The sequence below is a fragment of the Anomalospiza imberbis genome, chromosome 3, assembly GCF_031753505.1.
Source record: "Anomalospiza imberbis isolate Cuckoo-Finch-1a 21T00152 chromosome 3, ASM3175350v1, whole genome shotgun sequence".
NCBI classification, from domain to species: domain Eukaryota; kingdom Metazoa; phylum Chordata; class Aves; order Passeriformes; family Viduidae; genus Anomalospiza; species Anomalospiza imberbis.
In genome coordinates, this window is record NC_089683.1 from 57,172,975 (window position 1) to 57,194,774 (window position 21,800).

Here is a 21,800-nt window from a genome sequence, read left to right on the forward strand (position 1 = left end):
TATTCTGACTAACAAAAATCACAGAAACAGGAATGCTTATGCACACATAACTTCTGTACACTTGGAGTCAATGGGAGATTTGCCATCCATTAGAACGGTGGAAGCAAGCAGGATATTTAATTGCCACATAATGGAAAATTATAAAGTTGACTTTACACAGGATAAATATTAAACTTCTGCTGAAAATATACCTGCTTGCCTGGAATGAGATCTACACATAAGAATTTTTTACATAAAAGATCAAAAATTAATACAGTCCATGTGGCATACAAAAGGCAACCTATCTATTTACAGAATCCTTCCTTCTCAAATTATTACCTTATCTAGTGTCAGAAAACCTTCCTCTGCTTCTGTTGGTCCTTCTGGTAGGAGAGGAGCAGAATCCGGTATTAATCCTGAAGGTTGTTCTTCATATTCTTCTGAAAAGAGGAACCATAATTCGCAATTATTAGCGCTATGAAAGAATTTGTGAACCACCATGACGTTACAATCTAGCCAAAAGCAGGATGTGAATGAAAACAGGTGAAAAATGTTTGAAGGCAAATGTTGTATGAGAATTTATGAAAATTTCTCCCATAAACCTTTATTTATACTAGTAAGTTTAGATTTAAATGTGATTTATATATTGGTTATTTATTTATTAGTATAAAAGCATTCAAACATTTACCTAAGAACAAAGTCCATAGTGTCAGGAAGCAGTGGATACTTAACAAACCTATCTTAAGTATTTCTTTTGATTCAATAAGATGATCATCAACTGCAATAGCAAATTATTTACCTTTTTTTTTCACAATTGGACAACTGCCTCAAAAATTTTGTTTAGGTTTTGTCTTTGTTTTTCAAAACATTTTTTAAGGCCCTCACTGAAGACTCTTCCTTCAGATTTATCTCTGAGATACCCTACAAGTAGGAAAGGCAGGGCAAAATGCACAGGATATACAAGGAGAGGACAATAGGGAAGGGCATAGTAAATCTAACTTTAATTGACCCCACCAAGTGAGCTCAATGTTATGTGCAAGTGTTTTTTAGGAAAAAGGCTTAAATACTAGATTTCACTTTAAATACATAGGGAGGAACTAAAAAATGGGGAAAACCATCTTGAGAAACGTGAGGTTAAAATATTTCTAAATACCAGTATAACTGATAGTTTGATAGTTTAGGAAAGCAAATGAATTTCTTGAAGTGTCAACCACATGCTGTGTCCACAAGCTGAATATTTACAGCAGCACACTGAGCATCTTTACAGCAGCGGATTAAGTAGGATGCTTCCTATATTATTTGTACAAATTCATCTAGGTTTGTCTGTATCAGTTTAATCAAAACTGTTTTAATGAAAAGGACCTGGTAGCAACTTCAATGCTCAGATGTGAGATTTAACCATTATTGTTCTTTTAAAACTTCATACTGAAATCCAGATATTTGGGAACCGAACATTCTCCATTAGAGCAGGGGGAAAATTAAGAGCTTGTACAAAAGCTAGATTTAATGGAAATTGCCTAACAAAAAAGCCCAAGATGTTTGTGAAATGCTCTGTTGTTGTGCCCTAAAACATTGCCAAGCTGGGGCCTGAATTAGGTGGCTCTGTGTTAGAAGAGACAAGGGATCAATCCAGCTGACAGATAATTAAGTCAGTAATAAGCTGACTTATTCCATAAGCTGAAAGTGCAATAGTTAGCTAACTTAATACAATTTCTGCACCACAATAAGTCATCATTATGCCACGTGTGTACTACATAAATTCCTATCTTTAGAACAATAAGCAGAACAGCACAGTAAAATCTTGGAGCATCAGTTAAACCCACACCGGTATACCAGGAAGACAGCAGTAAACTTACTTTCACCAGCCACATAATTAGCTGGAAAATAGCCTTGCTGTCCATTTGCTAGGCTGCCAAACCACCAGTTATCATTATCTTTGTATAACACTTGGATAATGTCACTGCGATGGATGGTTAGCTCATCTGATCGATGCGCTGTGTAGTCATAAAGAGCCACTACCTAAAAGAGAGATAAGAACACCACAGCTTTATCACAACCATGCCACAGAGAAAAAAGCGCAACATTCACTTCCTCTTGCAGAAAAGCAGCTGAAACCAAAGCTGCACTTTGGTAAAAGCTGAGGCTGCCTTAAGTTTTGCTAATGGGATCAGGGGTGGTGGGAAAGCAGCAGGAGAGGCAAGATAAAGGACTGTGGGATTGCAGAAATGGTTAAGAACATTCAATTCACTAAGATTAGCTTCAAAACAGCAGCTGTTAGTTTTATAAGCAATTTGCTTGTGAAGCAAAAGAAAAAAAAAACTTCATACAGTCACTTTCTCAGAATTGTTACACCACCTTCAGATCCCATTCTCTGTGTGCTCATGAAGCATATGTGTTTGAATAAATACTTCAACAGTATGACAGCTTTATCCAAGGAAAATTTAATACAAAAAGACATTGCAAAGTTTTGCTTTGATCACTCCATTTTTTCCTTTTTTCTTTTCTATTTTTCATTTGTTTTGTTTAGCAATAAGCATTTGGATATACAATTTTGTAAATATCTGCAAAAATACATTTATATTCCATTTCATATAATAAAACTATTAGACAGTGAAATTCATTGCAGCTATACTTTTATGAAAAAAAAGTACTAACAGTCATCAGGACCATGGATACTACATATGATAAACTACTAGAAACCTGCTTTCTACCCTGAATATGAAAATATCAAGTACAATTTCTTATTTATTTGCTATGCCTGATGAACAAAAATCTGTCCTTGTGAACTCTGAACAGAGAAGCATGAAAGGAAAACAAATGAACTGAAAGAATAACGGAATTGCTCACTTCCCTCATCATAAGTGAAGAGCAAAATTATGATCTATTTTACAAACAGAATGCTGCTTCCCTACCTACAATTTTCATCTCATATTCCTCTACTAAATTTTAAGTATAGGTCAGAAACAGGGATCATTAGGAGCAACAGGAGGGATAACAGGATTGAAAGAGACAGCAAAGTTATGATGATACAGATAAGAAAAAACCCTCCTTTTTTATTACTCATGCATGCATTTAAATTTAAGACTGCTGAATTCCACAGTGCTTTTTATATTTGTATTTCTGCTTTGAGCAAGATCACCTGCGAGTTGCATGTGTAAAAATATAGCCAATGTCACTTGTATTTTCATAATTCCATGTCACCAATTAAAAAGATTAAGTCAGTTATGAATGGGAAAAGATGGAAGTGATTCTACTATTGTAAATTTTATGTGCCACTTTGTGAGCACATAAGAATTAGTATCAGCATAATTTTCAGTAGACAGGAAATTTACCTAAATATGCATTCAGTGGTCCTGAAGCTTTTACATAAAGAAGCTAAATCATGAAATGTATTTTATCATAACTCTCCTCCCTGCATTAGGAAAGCCAACAGTAATTACAGGTGATGTTGGCCGTACAGAAATATGAACTATAGAACAGAACCAAACTAAACAAGACTAATGAGCACCATGACCATATCCAGTAAGAGGTGCTCTAACAGTGCCAACTTCAGTTAAGTGACATTCTCATGAAAGCCATGAGGTCACTTAAGGTAAAAAACCCCAAAACCCAAAAAGGAATGTAGGAATGCAACACTAATTATTTGGCATCATGAAAAACAATGAAAGGCAGAGCAAGAATTACTTTGTTTTGCAGTGTCTTTTGCAAGACACTTCTGGTGCAAAATGTTGTGTTTTATAAAAAAAAATTACAAAAATTCAGTCACATGGAAATTGCCACAAATAGTTCAAACCAATCAAGTCCCACTGTCTCTCAGAAATAAGAAATTAATATACCAATGTGTTCTGTAATACAACTGGTTTAGAAAGCCTGACAATTTAAATAAAATGTGGAAAGTGCCATTATATTCTCTGTCAACATATGACCAGAAAAATGATCATAACAGGATATACGAAATGCATCTCAGAAACAAAGAAGAATGTAAACCACTCACAATTACACCCAAAGCAGTGGACTTTCTTCTGGTGTAAAATTTAAAATTTGTCAAGTTCTATTTGGGTCAATGTCCAAGCAAAAAAAATAAAATTAAAAAAAATTTTAAAAAATTAAAAAAAAAAACAACCAAAAAACAAAAAACCTATATTCAACAAAATTTTACAATATTGTTTTTCAAGACTGATATAAACCCAGAAATAATGTAGTTACACAGTTATGAACATCTTTGTAAGAATTAAAAAATCTACAGTAGAAAAAAAAAGTCCTTGGGATCATGCTAAAAAAAATGCATGCTTTCAAAAGCAGATACAATATAACAAGTACAGGAGATATTGCAAAAAATTACATAATACTTACTGTCTCTTGCCCGGGTGGACAACTGTTTCCTCCTCCCACTCTCAGTGGAGTCAGGCTGTCATCATTCTAGAAGAATAAGTTGTTTTAAATTTTAATATGAAGCATTTTGCTAAACTATGGTTGTATTTTCATTTCTCCTGTAAGACAGTAAGAATTATCTGCAACAAAATGCTTTTTTCAAAAAAGAAAAAGCAGAAGTGATGTTAAGCAACACTCAGTAATATTGGCTATTGGCTGGCTGATGTTTAGAAAAAGATATTAAATTTTTCAAGTATGTACACCACACTAAATACACATCTGGACTGAAGACTGTGCAGTCCAAGCTTGTTTGCATTGTGAATACTACAGCAGATATTTAAGAAGTTGTTGCAGTGAACTTTACCTCTGAACCGGTATGCAAAAATGTCACTTCCATATAATGGAGAATTTTAGGTTGGTCTTAATAGCCAGGACTTTAATTCTAATTGTTCTATCCTTACCCCTTGCTCTTCAGACCTTCAATGAATTCAAAAGAATAGCAGATATATATTGCAAGAATCAGGAGAAGCCTGTACCTTAAAAATTTTGATTTCTGTAAAATAACCAAATGCTTAAACTAAAAGAAGATTTAGAATAGAAAAAATATGAAAATTAGCAGACAAACAACAGACTAGGGGGAAAAAAGGGGAAGAGGTGGAAGTCCTTTGCTGGTGTTACTTAGCTTTATTTCAATGGTCTATCTTCACAAAAGGGAAACCATTTTCCCCTCAATTTTGTGTGCATCAAAGGATACACACGATTATACAGAATAGAAATATTACACAGCAATTAAAATATTTTAGAAGCATTAAATGTGTGCTTTGTGAAGTGAACACTTCCACCTCTAACAGATATACTGCATTATACCATTTAAATCTGAAATTTTTAATCCAATGTACTTCACCTCTTTCATATGTTATAGCCACTCCTTTATGTATCTTTTGCACAAACTTCTTTCTCTTCTTCTGCTTTTAAAAATATATCTAAAATGCATTGTTCTTTTTATTTTCAGTGTTTGCGGTTTTTAAAATTTTTTATTATGTTGGTCCAAGGAATATCATTACAAATTACAGAGAAAATCCTTGCAAATCCTCATTAGAATAAATGCCATTCTTGAGAACAGCCATTCTTGGCCTCAGTGTGCTTTCCATAATTTAGCTGGGCCTATCCCATATGGGAAAGAAATCACTGACTATCCTGAACTCCATCCAGCCTCCAGATTGTTTTGGTAGTGCCACAGTAGTTACAGACACACACAGCAGTTACAGATGAACTCAGTACAAAAGTGAACAGTTGCACTCAGTTCTTATCATCTACCAGAACATCTAAGCCTACCACCAAAAGAGTTCTGAATAATTATGTACATGCACAGAAGGAAAAAAAAATGAAGTATAACTGCCTGATTTGATAAACAAATTTTGAACAAAGACTGGTGGAGCTGCAGTTCAGAGTACACTGCTTGTTCAGTGGTCTACTGGTAGTCAGCACTGCTGTACAGGTTTCAGCTAATTCTCATCTTCCATTCTCAAGGTTAAGAGAGCTGTGCAGGCAATGTGCTTAGCCTGTGGGATGGGAGTGCCTCCTGTTGCTCAAAAATGATTCATCAGAATTATTAGCAGCATTACTTAGGTATCTAGTTCAGGTACTCATATTGCCCCATTATTGTGTCTCAATCTGTCTGTCTCTCATTTTTTAATAAAGTATTTATGTGGCTCTCAAACACTCGTGAATAGCTCGAATAGAGCAAGCTGTGTGGAAATAACAAGCTAACATCTATGAGTCACCCCAAGACTATGCTGAATGTTCTCAGACACTGCCTTAAACTTTTAAGGCAACAACAATCCAAAAAGGATTGAAGTGGTGCTCTGAGTATGTCACTGGCTGCACACACCTCTACCTCCAGCTGTCAAGGGCAATTGCCATGGCTGCCTACCACACACACAGCAAGGCTGCCCCTGCTGTGCCCTGCCATCCCTCGAGTGGTGCCAAGCCATTCCTCAAATAGTGCCAAGACCAGTTGCACCACAAGCAACAACCAACAAAAACTAGTGGCCTTTCAGCTTAGAAGTATCACTTTTTAAATGCTGTGTCACAAGATTAAGGCATGTCTTCAGGATTTTTATAAAAGCAACAGGCATATTGAATGGTATGAATACATGATTCTTAATACAATATTAATGTCTCCCTTTTTTAATGCAGGATGGAAACTAGCTAATCCTTTTCCTGCACTGGAACAGATGTGGGGCTATAGCTTTGTCCTGAAGAGTTGGTCTTTTTGGGAGGCAGACCATCTGTGAGAAACAAACAAAACACTTGCTGGAAAAGTGTGCTATATCACACTGATTGTAGTTGAACAAAGCTGTCAGGAGCTTTCAGCATTAAGGAACATCCTCAGAGGAAGATAAATAGATCCATCAGTTGATGAAGAGTTCTACACCATGGAGCATCACTCTGGTTATCCATGACTTACCCACTTAGATACATACCCTTGACATTTCTAACTCAAAACCAAACAAAAATGTTTCAAGATGCTGATACAAAAGAGAACACTGCATGTGAATGTATTCTGATACATTGTCGCATCAAGTTTTATCAATTCCTGATAATAGCCCAAATTAAAATGTTTATGGCTTCTTTTAAATGGGTCAGTTTCAGTGATTGCTCAAATGGAGGTTTTGTTTTTTTGATGCAGATGTATAGTGGCATGTATACAGGATTTGGGCATTAGACAGATTTGGGCATCTCATTCCCTTAGGAGAAGGAGCTCTGAGAAAGAGCAAGTGATATTGCTGCCTTTTCTGCAAAAATGTCAGGATTTCATTTCTACTACTGAACCAATATACTTCAATTACCACAATATCAAAATTTAAAGAAAAAATTATTCATATAGTTTCATATGCTTCTTCCTTATACGCAAACATATTCATTGTAACACAATAAACATACAGACTAAATCCCACTTCTAATTAGCCATTAACTCTTGTTAATAACAACACTTGGAAAATAAGCTTTTCTAAGATTAATTTTAGGCAGACCCTACACATACCAGGGTGACCTCCAGTGGGTATGCACAAATGACCAAAGTCATGCTTCCTCCTTTTCCATTAGTGACAGACTCAGGGACATGAAGAAGAACAAACATCTATTTCCTGGATGCTTCTCAGCAGCATTGCTTCCCTCCACTCCAACCCCCCATACCGGCTGACATAGTGTAAGAGAAATTGGGAATATTACTAATGCAAACACCCCAGAAAAGAAAAAAGGAATGTGTGTTACAACTTCTCTTGTTCGTCCAGTAAATCTGAGCCTCAGTTTGTAACAGCCAACATTTTGAGGCTGTTACCTTTAGCAGATTTCTTATGTTGCTGCTTTTGGTTTTTGGTGGTTTCTTGATCAGTTTTTTTTTTAAAGGAGAAAGGATAAGAAATTAACTTCTAGAGCCTGATTGAAAACCCTTGGTTGGCTTAAAAGTTAATATGCAAAACATTAAGAATTCTAAGAATAAATCTGAGATTTTACTGTTGCTCTATTGTCTTTTTTCCTTAATATCCTAAAGATTAGAGATTTGCTTAAAAGTTAATATGCAAAACATTAAGAATTCTAAGAATAAATCTGAGATTTTACTGTTGCTCTTTTGTCTTTTTTCCTTAATATCCTAAAGATTAGAGATTTACTTAATTGTGTCCTCCCCTAAGAATGCTATGCAGTCTCTTTACTCTTTACTAAGTGAAGTTTTAAATTAAATGCTATGTAAGATGAGACTTAGAAGAAAACAGCTGGATAATGTTAGCACTTTTGTATTTTGTTCTCATTCTCTGGTCCTAGCTCAGGACAACTAACTACAAATTTAGTCTATGGGAAACAGAAATACCAGTACTAGTATTAATAGCTCAATTAAAATTAAAAAGTATCAATGGGCAAAAATGATAAACTCTTCTTCAGTCATAATTAATCTGTCTGTAGACACTGTAAAGTTACTTCCTTAGTCTTCAGATGACTACAATCCTGATTTGATTACAGCCCCTCAATATTTAATAAGCATGGGAATCTATAATTTGCCTAGAGGAAGAAAGGACCAAAACTGCACCAGGCTGCACTTTATTGAAGCCTGCAATGTACAAACAGAAATCAGAAATGCAAACACAGCTGCTGCAGTAAAACCTACAAGGATTAACAAAAAAAAAACCAAACCAAAAAAAAAAACAAAAAACCAAAAAAAAAAAAACCAACCACAGTAAAAGACCAACTCCAACTCTGGAAATGATTCAAAACCTCTTCAACTATTTCGCCATTTCTAAAAATGCTAGGTTTTGATATTAATTACTCTGTTAACCTGCATTTATATATATTAATGCATTTTCAATAGAAGTAGTAAAAAATATATTCAAATCCTTAATAATAATAATTTAACCGTCTCAAAAAAAACTATTTTAAACTAGTTGCTACCTAGCATTTCATGAAACAGTTGGTCCTGCAAATGTTTATCAAGCCTGCTGTGGTGGAGAACACTACAGAACTGGTTGAACAATATATATTTTTGCCTAAAAAATTACATATTGATGGCTAAAAATTTGAAAACATGAAAACAGAAATCATTTAGCAACGAACACAACACCAACGTAAAACCATACTTTCAACATTTCTTAGTGAATCCTATGTATCTTACAAGCTTGCCACAATTGTCTTAACAGATTCTGTTAAAAAATGTAGGTCCAAAAATCCTAAAGCAATCCAAACAAAACTCCAAACTGAAATTGTAAAACAGGTATAAATGACCCAAGTTAATTTATGTCCATTTATAGCATTTCTCTCAAGAATTAAAATTCGTGCAATTACAACAGAATATTAAACCATGCCATTCTGTCCATGGGAGCAGAAGGATGAACATCTCCAGTACAACAGGCCCAAGCTTCACGGAGACACAGATGAACTCAGTATTCAGAAGCACCACCGCTTCTTTCTTCACTAGTTTCTCCATACATTTTGTGTTCAATACTGGTTCATCAAATGTATAGTTGCAATTAATGGCAGATTAATTACAGATTCTGTTGGATTTGTGTTATGGTGATCAGGAAACCAGAAATAAATTAAATAAGGAATATAATTAGGAGAAGCTAACAATCATTATTTAAGAGATAAGCAATTAAGTAAACAGAGGACAGCTGTGATTTAACTAGTTACAAAAAGATGAAGTATGACTAAACAATGAAAACATGGTGCTACAACTAGAATGTCTTTGCTTTTCTCTCAGCTACTCATCAATGCCTGTTTTTTTAGTAAAAACAAAAAACACATAAGTGTGATCTTATTTATTTATTTCTAAACAACAAAAATTAAGTCATGAAAAAATATAAAGCTTTTGATTTGCAGATATCTGATCTCACTGATCTCACCAGCTGGCCACAGCATAAGCTAATTTGGCCATGTAGACAATTTGTTTGAAGATATCTCTTTTTTGAATAAAGACAGAATAAAAAAAAAACACCTCTCTACAATGAGAACTTGTGAATAGTGACATTTTATAGTTAAACATCAATTTTAAAAAAATGCAAAGAGAGAATTCCTTACCTTCTGTAGTCTACCCAATAGTGTTCGACTAAGAGGATTTCCTACTGGGCTGAAGCACCCTGTGAAAAGAAAAGGCTGTGAATTTTCTGCTTGTTATCCTTTTCCATCGAATAAACCATTTTATTTTAAAATCATTATGTTAGCAGGGTATGTTTGACAAAATTCTAATGAAAAGCAGCAGCATCTTTCAGTCACAACTATGCATCCTTTAGTCAGGAACAGTTGGAGGGTTTATTTAACTAACAGACCTGACACAAGGTTAACTAATCCAATATTTCCATTCAAATGATTTGGAGAAGTAGCTCAAGCTATGTCCACATGCCACCTCGTGCTCAAAGCTGACACTATTATCTAGGCTGTATTGCTTTTCTCTTCATTGAAATTCCAAGTAATGCATACAAAGTTTTCCAACAGAAATGATCACAAAAACTCACAAAGGAATTACTTCCTTATTTTATCTGAAAGAATAACTATTCCTATTCAGTGGTTCCCTTTGATCATCTGAGTTCCTATCACAACACATCTTGCTGTTTATTTTATTCACTCTCTACACAGTACACTTGAACAAGTACTTGTAAATTCTTTTCTTTTCAGACTATTATGTTAACTACTAAGCTCAGGAAAATCCTTTCATCATCTATGGATTTATCTTTTTGTTATTGGTCTCCTCAGCTGTATACTTAAGAAAACATCTTAAAAAGAAAAGATACAAAAAAATCAGAAAATCGTTGAACATGACAGTGAAAAATGCTACTGCTTCACTGGAGAACAGTTTCTCAAGTACAGAAATGCCAGGCAACACAGAGTTAAGCTCACTGGATTTTCTCTGTGAGACACTAGCTTTGAAGCAAATTTTGTTTTTAAAGAAAAATAAGTTCTGAAAACTCATTTTCATTTGCCACACCAAAAACCTGCTTTTGAGGAGTCCAGTATCTGAATAAAGAGCACTTTTCAGATTCAGATTCCCATGTACTGGCACAGCTCCACAAGGAAACTTGCACAACTACACCTACAGTATATTTTCTAAAGTCTAGTGGTTTTGACTTTCACAGGAGATTTACTCATAAATGTTTAATCATGAAGATATTTAGATATTTCTAACTAGAATAAAAGCTGCAAGCTCAAATAACTGTAGTTACACCATGCTCCTGCAAACCTGCATGTGACTAATCTAGTTCTGAGAAATCCCAAATACATGCAATAATGGATTATTCAGCTTCATGTATGAATTAAAAACATTTTTTATCTTTATAATTTAGAAAAATCTTGTATAAATTCTGGAATACTTTATTTTTAAAGGCTTACTTTGCTTTTATTACTTTTTCCCACCTCATGTAAACCATTTTCTGAATTCAACCCACACTTAAAGACAGTAGTCCTGAAGGCAACCTTTTTTCAAATAAGCTATTTGCTAAAACATTTTTTCAGCACTAACCACAAGTCAGCGGGGATATTACTCCTATTAATATTGTTATCTACACACTCACAAAGTCAGAAAACCAGATGCTACAGAGATGATACTACATATGGATATACTATCACATACACATGTTGTATCAAGTCTTCGAAGAAAAAACAAACAAACTGAAAAGCAATAAAATGTCTGCATGATAAAAAATTTTTTTTAGACAGCCAGTTTGAGCATGGGAGTGTTTTGCCAACTCATACAAACCCATGCTAAGATAAAAGATGCATAAAATATTTGATAAAAACAATTGTTTGTCTGGAAAAATATTAAAGTTTTAATTAAAACCAACATTAATCTGCATTTTTATCTGTAACATCATTGAACTTCATATTTTTTTAAGGAAAACACGCATTACTTCCAAGTGCTCCTGGACTGTACATTTATGCACGTCAGCACTCCTGTGCAGCCTCTATATTCCGCTGCTTATCAGGTGAAAACTCTATGAAAACTCTATTGGGAGTGATATTCCCAATTACACCCCAACAAAGGGCAGCGCAGACCTGCTATGCTGCAAGCGTAGGACAGCAGATGTGTTACTCAAAGATATAAGGAGTGCTATATGGAATTCTAGAAGCTGGTACTGGTTCAGACTCAGTGTTTTCCACGACTAGAGACAAAAGAAACAGAAAATTCTTATTACTTTGCTTGAGGTATAGACAGACCACAGCACATCTGGGCACAAATATTCTACGATCATGCCTATTGGTTACCTCAAAGTAGACTTTAGTGTTATCTGTTACTTGTTTTTAATTATCAAGCATCCTTTTTTGTAGCCCCTACATTTAAAAACAGTCATATTAAAAACTTCCAAGCAAACAAAATAAACCCAAACCAACAAAAAAACCTGTTCAAATCTTCCTCATTCACAAAACAAGCTCCATTCAACAAGCAACCATCCCTTCTTCCCCAAATGAAGCAGTAGAATTTTAAAGCAATGTTCCACAGCCATGGGCTTGATATGGTTCCATGCTTGATGAAGCATGTAAATGACATCAAGCAGGTGTGACTAACAGCCTCAGCAGTGCTTGCTTTGGTTCTCTCTCATCCAGGCTGTACACGCTTTTTAACTACTACATTGAAACTGAGGTCCCACATTCCAGAAGGACGTTTCCACTTGATCTAAAAATTAAGTTTACAGGACACCGTGACCTGCTGGGACTCTCGCTTAGTCTGAGCTTATAGAAAGGTCATTAAATCCCTTGTAAGGTCAAGCCCAAAACAGCCCCAACACCCAGGGTAATCTGGACTGTCCCATCTTAAGGTTGCCTCAGAATCACTAATGGAGAAGCATTTTTATTGATGCAGATGTTTTATTTGTACTCTCCAACAATCTTCTTTCTTATCTGCTGTCTTCACATTCAAAATCATATCTTGAGAAGGTAATCTTTCCAATGAAAGTATCAATATTTGAATTACTGCATTTCCTATTACTCTGCATTGATTCTTCAGTGGTTTCCTTTACATGGAATTTTACATGAGAAGAACATACTACTTCTATGAGAACTTACTGCTAATGTCTAGCTGCAAATCAGGCATTTCAAAACAATAGATGCTAATCTTTTACCTCAAATGATCAGAATTTTCACATCGACACAATTTAACAGTGGGCCAGCTCTTTTTTAGGGTCCAGGTAACTCTATTGATACAATTATATTGTGAGCCTGTTAAAGAACTGGTTTGAAAAACAGTGTATCTCTCTGCCTTGAGAGGAGTCAAACTGTGGTAGTTTCCTGTACAATTTGAACAGAGAACTGAAAATGTACCCTCAGGTCCCCTCGGTCATTTCTGGCAATTTAATTCTTTGCCAGTATAACTGCAGCCTAAGAGGAAAGAAGACAGAAGCTAGGCAGTTGTCCTGTCCAAAATGCATCTGTAATACCAAGTCCCCAGTCTTACTGCATGCTTTCACTGAAAAGCTACCCTCTGCTCTAGATCACCTCACATCAGTGTGAGGTGATCAAATTCTAAGTAGTTGGACTGAAATGCACAAAGTAGATGAGTTCACTACCAAATAGACTTGACTTACATAGCAGCAACAGTGCCTCAGAATAGTACTTGTAATAATTAAGACTATTTCCTTTTAAATAACAGCATCTTTAGTGATTTTGTTTTAAACTAATAGCATAAGAGGCAGAATAGGGAAAGAAGTCTTTCTAGGCAGTCACATAATTCCACTGTTATCCTACTGGACTTGTCTATAACCACCCATGTGAAATGTTTTGGTAAAAAAATGCTGTTTTAAAAAAGGCCAAGAGAACATTCATTACAGAAGATCTCCTGTTTTAATGAACTTTTCAAAAGAAGGCTTTTTCTCACTTTCTGAAATGTTCTTGGTAAATTAATTTTGTAATTACTAAAGGTATTTAAGCATAATAATCCTCTAAGGCTTCCAGTCACATAGATCTATAGCTAATGAAATCATCCAAAAGTTCATCCTGGAAAATTCCCAGAAAATCACAGAGCAAAGGACAAATATATATCTAAGACAGCTGAAATATTGTAATATTCAGATATTTCTGTGACAAACACCTCTAAAGCATGTAGAGAGAGAAAAAAATCTTACCTACTCTAGTCACACACTATTGTGTTTTTAACTAAGTTTTAGTTTAGGTTTATACTAATTGCTAATGTCCCAAAACCCACAAAAAAATCTGGAAGACATGAAAATAAACAATGCTTCTAGGAAATGGTATTTCTTATTGCAGACATTCTTATGAATTATAACATGGTCTCATGGTCTCTTGCAACACAGTGTAATTAAAATACACCCAGTTAAATAACAAACACTGGAAAAAAAAAAGTCAAGTCAGATATGAGATGAGTATGTGTAGATCTTCCTACTCCTCTTCCTACTAATTTTCTGTGGCTTTAAAACTGTTTCCAGTAATGAGAATCATGTTTTCAGTACAGTCACCTAGTGTAGTGTGACCAAAGAATGTTTTAGTATGCAATATAATCTCAACTTTAGGTTCCAAAGGAAAGTTTTGAGGTTTTTAAAGTAAAAGCTCTCAGCTATTTCTGAAATTTAATTTTTCAAACTATGTATAATGTAAGGGAATGAAGATAATTTTGTAATGATCTAAATATATAATAATCTTCCTTCAAAGAATTTATCCTCTTACACTTATTAGAGCATAAACCAATTATGCTCTAATAAATAAAACAGAATTCATTATATAAAAAGACTGTTTATATATTGGGTAAGAACCTGTTTTCCTTTATTTAAACACATGATCACAAATACATTTAAAGCCCACCACAAACATTTTCAGATGCAGTTCACACAAAATGAAAAGAGTGGATACTTTACACAAGCATACCTTTCCGTTTTACCAGCAAAGCAGATGCTTCATTAAAATCCATTGCTTTAGGTGAAAACCCACTTCCAACTCTGTTCTACATAACTTAGCATAGCACCTATGATTTTGAAGATATTTCAGACTGAACAGCAGAATTGATAGGACCAAAGTGTATTGAAAACTGTTTTAGTGAAGTTCAATCTGTATCATAGTGACAAGACAAGAAGAAATGGTCTCAAACTGCATTAAGAGAGGCTCAGGTTAGACATCAGAAAGAATTTCTTCATGGAAGGGATTGTTAAGCACTGGAATAGGCTGTCCAGGGAGGTGATGGAGCCACCATCCCTGGAAGTGTTCAAGAAACGACTGGATGTGACACCTAGGGCCATGGTCTAGTTGACAAGGTGACTTGGTAAAGCTTGAACTCGGTGATCTTGTAGGCCTTTTCCAACCTAAACAATGCTGTGATTCTCTGATCTTGCAAACCACTTAAAATGCATGTGCTTAAAACATGCTGTATATAAAAAGGTGCAGTGATGGCAACATTACTGAATTCAAAGGTCTTCAATGAACACCAGTAAGATTCTTGCAGTGTATTCTGCACTGACAGAAGTCACCTCAGTGTCAGCTCATGCCATTACTAGCACTCTCCTTGTCTCTTCTCCACCTTTTTCTTCTATCAAAGCATCCGGAAAACATTGAACTCTCTCCTCAATGTCATTCTCATTTTATAAGTGGGGTTCCAATTTATTAATCTAAATCTTATCCTCTTAAAACCAAAACCCAAAATCGAAAGGACAAATAGAATCCCTCTCTGTTTACTGTCTCACTTTTTATAAGATATATAGAGAAACATCTGTTTATTTATTTTGCCCATTAGATACGAGAGCTGTTTACAAGCTATATACACTTCAGTAAAATGAGAGACAAAAAAGCTCTGGCAGCTCTACTGCTGCTAGACATCACTCCTCCAGTTACTGGAGGTTGATCTAGATGGCAGGCATAAAAAACCCCAGCTATCCCACCTTACCCTCTCCAAGTTCAGCTGAAACAGCTGTGCTGATAGGTGGAAAAGCATTACTTATTTTTGTTTCCCTTCCCCGTCCCTATTAATACAATGAAAACTTGTAAATGAACAAAATAATCTCGGGAAATTATGTCAATATATCAGGCTTTGTTTGCCATTCAAAATACTATACCATATAGAGAAGTCTGTACAGAAGGATAAGCTTTCCATGAAAAAGTAAGTAATGTTTACTTTTTCAACCAATTGTTTACTAAACACTGGTATGAAAAAGAGTTATCTAGGGGAAAACCTCTAGGGAGTTACATAATTCAGGACCATGCAGTTTTATACATCGTGCTGCAGCTTCTTTAACACAGCATGTGATTTCCCAGTGGATGTCTCAGCTGCAGCTGCTAGGAGAACCCTGGGTTCACAAACCATGAACAAGTTACAGTTTTCCTGAAGTGAGAGACACAACTGCTCTAGTGTGCTTTAACACATCAATCCTTATCTAAGGATTGATGCACTTATCTCTAGCGAATGCATCTGGTTGTCTGATTCCACAGCTCAAGTGACCAGGTAGTTTGTTCTTGCAGCAGGGTTAAGTAAACACTGGAGCAGTGGAACAGAGCAAGGCTTAAATTCACACCTGCAGATCCACAGAGAGATACCTTTGCTGTAACATCAACCAATTCCAATCCTCATATAAGAGACCTCAGAATCAGACAGCACTAACATGAAAACACTGTGCTTCTGGCAGTTCCAGATCCCACAACATAATTATATCTCCCATCAGCCAAAAGAATGCATAGAGATATTCATTCAAGGTTAGCCATCATTTTCATTCCTGGTTCAAGGTATACAAGAGCACATACATGCATTTGCTCTGAGAATAATCCTCCACGAGGAGGACTATAGAGATAAAATGTTTGTCACTGGCTTTGGGTTTCATCTGAAAACACTTATTCTCTGCTTAGGCACAATGAAGAGGCAGAATTTGGCCCCTATTTACAAAAAGCACAATGAAGTAAAAACTATTGCATCACAAAAACAATTAAAAAATCCAACTTTTTAATTAGAGATTAAAATCAAATACATTTAGCAGCCTACACACCCACCTAATTATTTCTGAGTAATCTTATCAAACCATCATCTTACATTTTTCTTGCAAATGTTAAGTTTCTACAGTACCATATATAAACAATGCAAGTAGTAGCACGTGTCCCAAGCATTCTTTTGAAGTAAAGAACATTTACTGAATTCATGCTAATCAGGAATGTGCTAATTTACGACAACTTCTAACATTACATCACAATGGCAGTAGATATCACTGAAAATGAGCACAAGTTATAGTATCCAGTTGTTTCTTTCTACAACTTGGAGAACAGAAGGTGATTCTACAGCAAACATCAATAAGCCTGCACAGATACCATCAGCTTTCTGAAATCAGATTGGCAGCATTATTTACAAGTTTTAGATAGCAGATAAAGATGTAAGGAAAATGCAGACTATGACGCATTCTTTGTATTAATAAGAGTTACTTTTCTTCTCGTGCTGCAGATATCCTGAGAAAGTCATTACTGGCTTTGCTAACCTCACCTGGACAATTTAAAAGCAAACAAACTAAAGCAAAACAGAAAAGAAACTTATTTTGTATTCTATTACATGTAGTTTGTGGTGCTTCCTATCAAAAAATACTTCACAAAATATAAAAATTGCAGTCCCTTGGAGCTGTAGATACCCAGTACTGAAGTAGCAACCTTCACTTTTGGCTTTAATAATATTTTTGCCCCTACTATAACTTTCTCTGAATCTGAGGAAATGGAGCTCTTAAGCAGGATTTATTATTATCTACTTTCTAAAAATATGTAGAACAGTTAAATTTTATTTATTGAAACAGGTAATTCCTATGTAATACAGTTAAATAGAATTAACTATCTGCAGCTCTCAAAGTCAAGTATCTTATGACCTCATAACTCTACTCGTGTCTTTAAAAAAACCAAACTTAACTACACATAAAAGACAAAGAATAAAATTATGCAAGGAAGGAAAACAAAGTAATTTTTTCTCATGGTTCTTCCCACAACAGGAATTCAGCAATGGCTAGTTACTCAGAGTAACTTAAATCAAATTAGCTTGCCAATCTACAAGTGGAAAGCTCTAAGAAAATATGCTTAGAATACCATAAATATCTTTCAAACTCAGCCATTAACATATTTTTGCAATGCAAAGTCATGTCAGCTAAGTAAAAACAACCAGTTACTACATAAACTACTGGATTTCTATATTACTCAGTAAGATTCGCAATGTCAAATCACATCTTGATTGGAAAAAAAAAATTCTAATCTTGTAACTGCTTATGTAGCATTTTCCTAACATGTATATTCAAGGTAAAATAGCATCACCAACATCATGTGCAGTATGTTGGAAAAAATAAGTCAGTTTGATATTTCAGGTCTTTATCATGACCAGAATAGCCACTACTTTCTCTATGACATTGTCACTTTCAGCCAGTACTGAGTACTAATTTTGACAAAGTATTACCAGAAAATTCCACAAAATAGCCAAACAATTCATACATTATCAAACCTTAAAAATGCAGGACCATTGGCAGACACTATATCTGGAAAACATTATGTAAGATTTTTAATCTGGCCTCAAATCAAAAGAGTAAGGAAAAAAGTTCATAGCAAAAGTACCTCTATATTCAGAAAAAGAAGATCATGTCTTTAAAATATACCCCTAAGTTTACTTTCCATTTTGTAGTTCAGAAATTAGACTGCTCAGATATTTCATGGAAATATGTGTGTGGTGAAACCAAACTACTCCATGAGTGTTTTCCCACGTGTACACTTTCTAAGTTTTCAGAAAATTTATGAATAGACTACTTTTAGAAAGTTTTTCTACACATCAGTGAATAGAACATGTATTAATAAGTAAGTGATTCCTAACTAGCATCCACTTGTATAGGAAAATAAAATAATGGCCTGCAACCACCTTGGAAACAAAAATCTGAATATATCTGATTCAAATATTGTTATTTACAATCTTCCTTGTAAATAACATATGAAAAAGCAGCTGAGACTAATATTGGTATCATCTGTTACAGAGAAAAATATACCAAAATGTTAAGTCCAACATTAAAGCAACACATTGGAGATCCAGCTGGTCACAGATTTCTATTATACTGATTTTTCAGTTTCCTTTACTTACAAGGTCTGCAAAGCTTTTTAGAATGCAACAGCAACCTGTTACTGCTTTTACAGCAGTGGATTTTTAGAATGTTTCGTCTTAGATGGGGGATATGCAAAAAAAAAAAATAAGCATGGAAAATGTTTGCATTGAACATAATTAGGCAGCAATACTCCCTTTAATTTACAACAACAGTACCTGATCTGAGGAGAGGTAAAAAAGGCAAATCAAGACAGGCAGACTCATAAAGAGTGGCTATGCCCAGCTTTAGGCTAAGACCACTTTTCTAAAACTCTGGATTATCCTGGAGGGAACAGAAGTCTCTAAAAGGTTCAATCAGGAACACAAAATGCTACAGCTGGGATTAGAAGACAGTAGGACTTTTCATTATCTCAGTGGCAAGCGAGAAAGTAGAAGTAGCAGTCCTATCCAGTGAATTAGTATCCTGTTTGTATAGGAATTTTGCAAGCAAGACTATTTGCACAGCAAATCTAAAGATGTAAACACAAATAATAACAAAAATTAAATTCTGAATGAAGAAATACCATTTGACCAAATATTTTTTACAGCATAATGAAATACAATACCATACTAGCTTTTTTCACATCATCACATAGGTAGTACCAAACTGTTAAAAACTACAGTACTTTAACATGTAAGCCTAATTATATGACCCATCCTCTGGTTTGACAACCAGTTGCAGCTAAAATCCCTACTGACTATGCTCATACAGCATCTCCAATAAGCCAAAACCCAGACAAAAGCAACAAGTGCTAAGTTTTCATAATCATCAGTAAGAGGAAGATGATTAAGGTCTGAATATTCAAGGACAGGAAATTCTTCTCCATAGCCTTTTCTAAAAGGAACCACCCATTTCTATGCATTATGAATGATATTGAGTTTCTTTAAAACTGACTTCACTGCCAACTGCTACAAACATTTGCTTCTTCAAAAAGACCAAACAACTGAAAACCACAGGAAATTGTCTAGTAACACTCTTAAGTTTGGAAATCTCAAAGTATATGTTTTAATAGCCTTATTCAGTAAACCTTCCTAGATGGTTTTTGCACACATTTATGTGCCAATTATTAACTCAAGAACTGGTGATACAGACAACCCTGGACACACCTTGTTCTCTTTGAGTGATTACTGGAACTTACTCTGAAAATTGTTTTGGTAAGAAAAGCTGATTTGCAGGAAGAGTCTTAATTGAAACCACAGTTTCAACTGCTGAAGATCCTTTACATGTGTGAGTAGTAAACAAAGATGGAAGTTTCCTTTATGTTCTGTACCAGAAGGAAAACAAATTTCCAATGATGTACTGTTATCAAGGTACACATGATGTGGTATGTTATAGATGTGCATTAGGTGGGCATTACACCCCAAATCATGCAAGTAACAGTAGAACAACTGTTTTTCCTTCTCCTCCTGTTGCTGTTTTTTATGCAGAAGTGGCCAAATCAGAAGCAAATATAATTTGGCAGAACATACATTATATTAGATTGAACTGCTGGACACAAAAGGTGAAAAGTTGCCACCATTTAATCAATATATATATATTCAGAACTTGTGTTTTAAATTATTTCAAAAATGAAAAATTCCAAGAACATGCTTGGAGTCCTTTTAGGAAAGAAACACCTGCTTGGTTTTAGCTAGGGCCTGGCTCACAATAGAAGTTCTTCAACTAGCAGCAGGCATAACTCTGTTACAACATTCTCCTGAACAAGCAGAAGAGGTGACACACCTCTTGGATACCTTCTCTGTATTGAGACAGTCACAAACCACCACCCCCCTCCACCCCCCGTAAGGATAGGCTCATCCTTTTTTACTACAGAGGTGAACTCTGCTTAAATGTGATTATCCGTTAATGAAAACTTAAAGATGCAAGGAGTAGGAAAAGGAAACCTATTCAAGGTCTTCACCTGAAAATACAACCCCTCACAGAGTGAATCTTTATTATGCTCTGCAGGTGCATGGTGGCAACCAGAAGTTTGGCGAATGAATTCTCACGACATTTCAAATTGCTACTAAGCAATTTGTCACACCAAAAGATGCTCAACACATATTTTGAAAGAAGTTCCAATTCTCTGTATGTTATTATTTGACATATTAGTTGTAGCAGTCTGCTTCCTTTGACCAGTCAGGATCTGAAAGGATTCCAGAAAGACCTGTATCAACATATGCCACTGCAACACCCTTCAGCTAATCTGTAAAAAACCCCCATCAATGAGGCACCAGAAGCTAGCACAGACAGACAGCTGGAGTAGAGGTTAACAGGACAGGAAAGGGGGATGTGATATCTAGAATCATATGGGGATGCAGTATGCTGCAGTCAATCTTTAGATGAGACACAGGGTCAAGTAATTTCTGTTAAATGGTCCAGAGCCTTCTGCAAAGGGACTGTCCAGCAAACCAAAGCCCAGGGTCAAGTGAGCAGGGGAGAGTTTTTTTGAATTTGCCTTTTTGTCAGTTGAATCTTTTCTCTTTGCCTGAGGAAGTAAAAACTGAAGAAACTGACCCCTAATTGTGAGAGGAAAACATGAGAAAGGAACCTCTGCAATCCTTCACAGCATGCCACAAGGTCGCAGAAAACACCCAAATACAAGTTTTCAGAAGCAGAGTTTTAAGAGATTTCTAGTGCTTCATTTGAGGCCAACAAGCAATGAGTTCCTTACAACCTCCAGCAAGCAAGAAAGCAAGCTAACGATGAGCATGCAGGCTCCAGTGAAGCTCTCACTTCATCTGGATCAAGGCAGCACATTAAGGCCAGCTCTGTATGGAACAGCAAACTACTGTGTGACAACAGCAATGTCTGAGTTACACACCTATGGAAGCCCTCACTTCTCTGTACTTGCTTTCTTAATGCCTTCCCAAGCCACCATCCTCTATCATTAGTTTCTACAGGACCAACATGATT

The 21,800-nt window shown here is 35.4% G+C and overlaps 1 protein-coding gene across 3 annotated transcripts in view; it reads right to left on the reverse strand.

Moving 5' to 3' along the window:
• The window catches only part of AHI1 (Abelson helper integration site 1), an 85,765-nt gene that overhangs the window by 15,119 nt on the left and 48,846 nt on the right, over nucleotides 1–21,800 (reverse strand). For 2 of the 3 annotated variants that reach the window (XM_068184545.1, XM_068184544.1), the window contains exons 20-23: nucleotides 9,919–9,977; nucleotides 4,333–4,398; nucleotides 1,836–1,998; nucleotides 319–419 (exon numbers count right to left, since the gene is read on the reverse strand). In XM_068184545.1, coding sequence (XP_068040646.1) covers nucleotides 319–419; nucleotides 1,836–1,998; nucleotides 4,333–4,398; nucleotides 9,919–9,977 — 389 coding nt within the window. Of the gene's footprint in view, nucleotides 1–292; nucleotides 420–1,835; nucleotides 1,999–4,332; nucleotides 4,399–9,918; nucleotides 9,978–21,800 lie in introns of all 3 variants that reach the window. The other variant, XR_010997262.1, reaches the window with a different exon arrangement.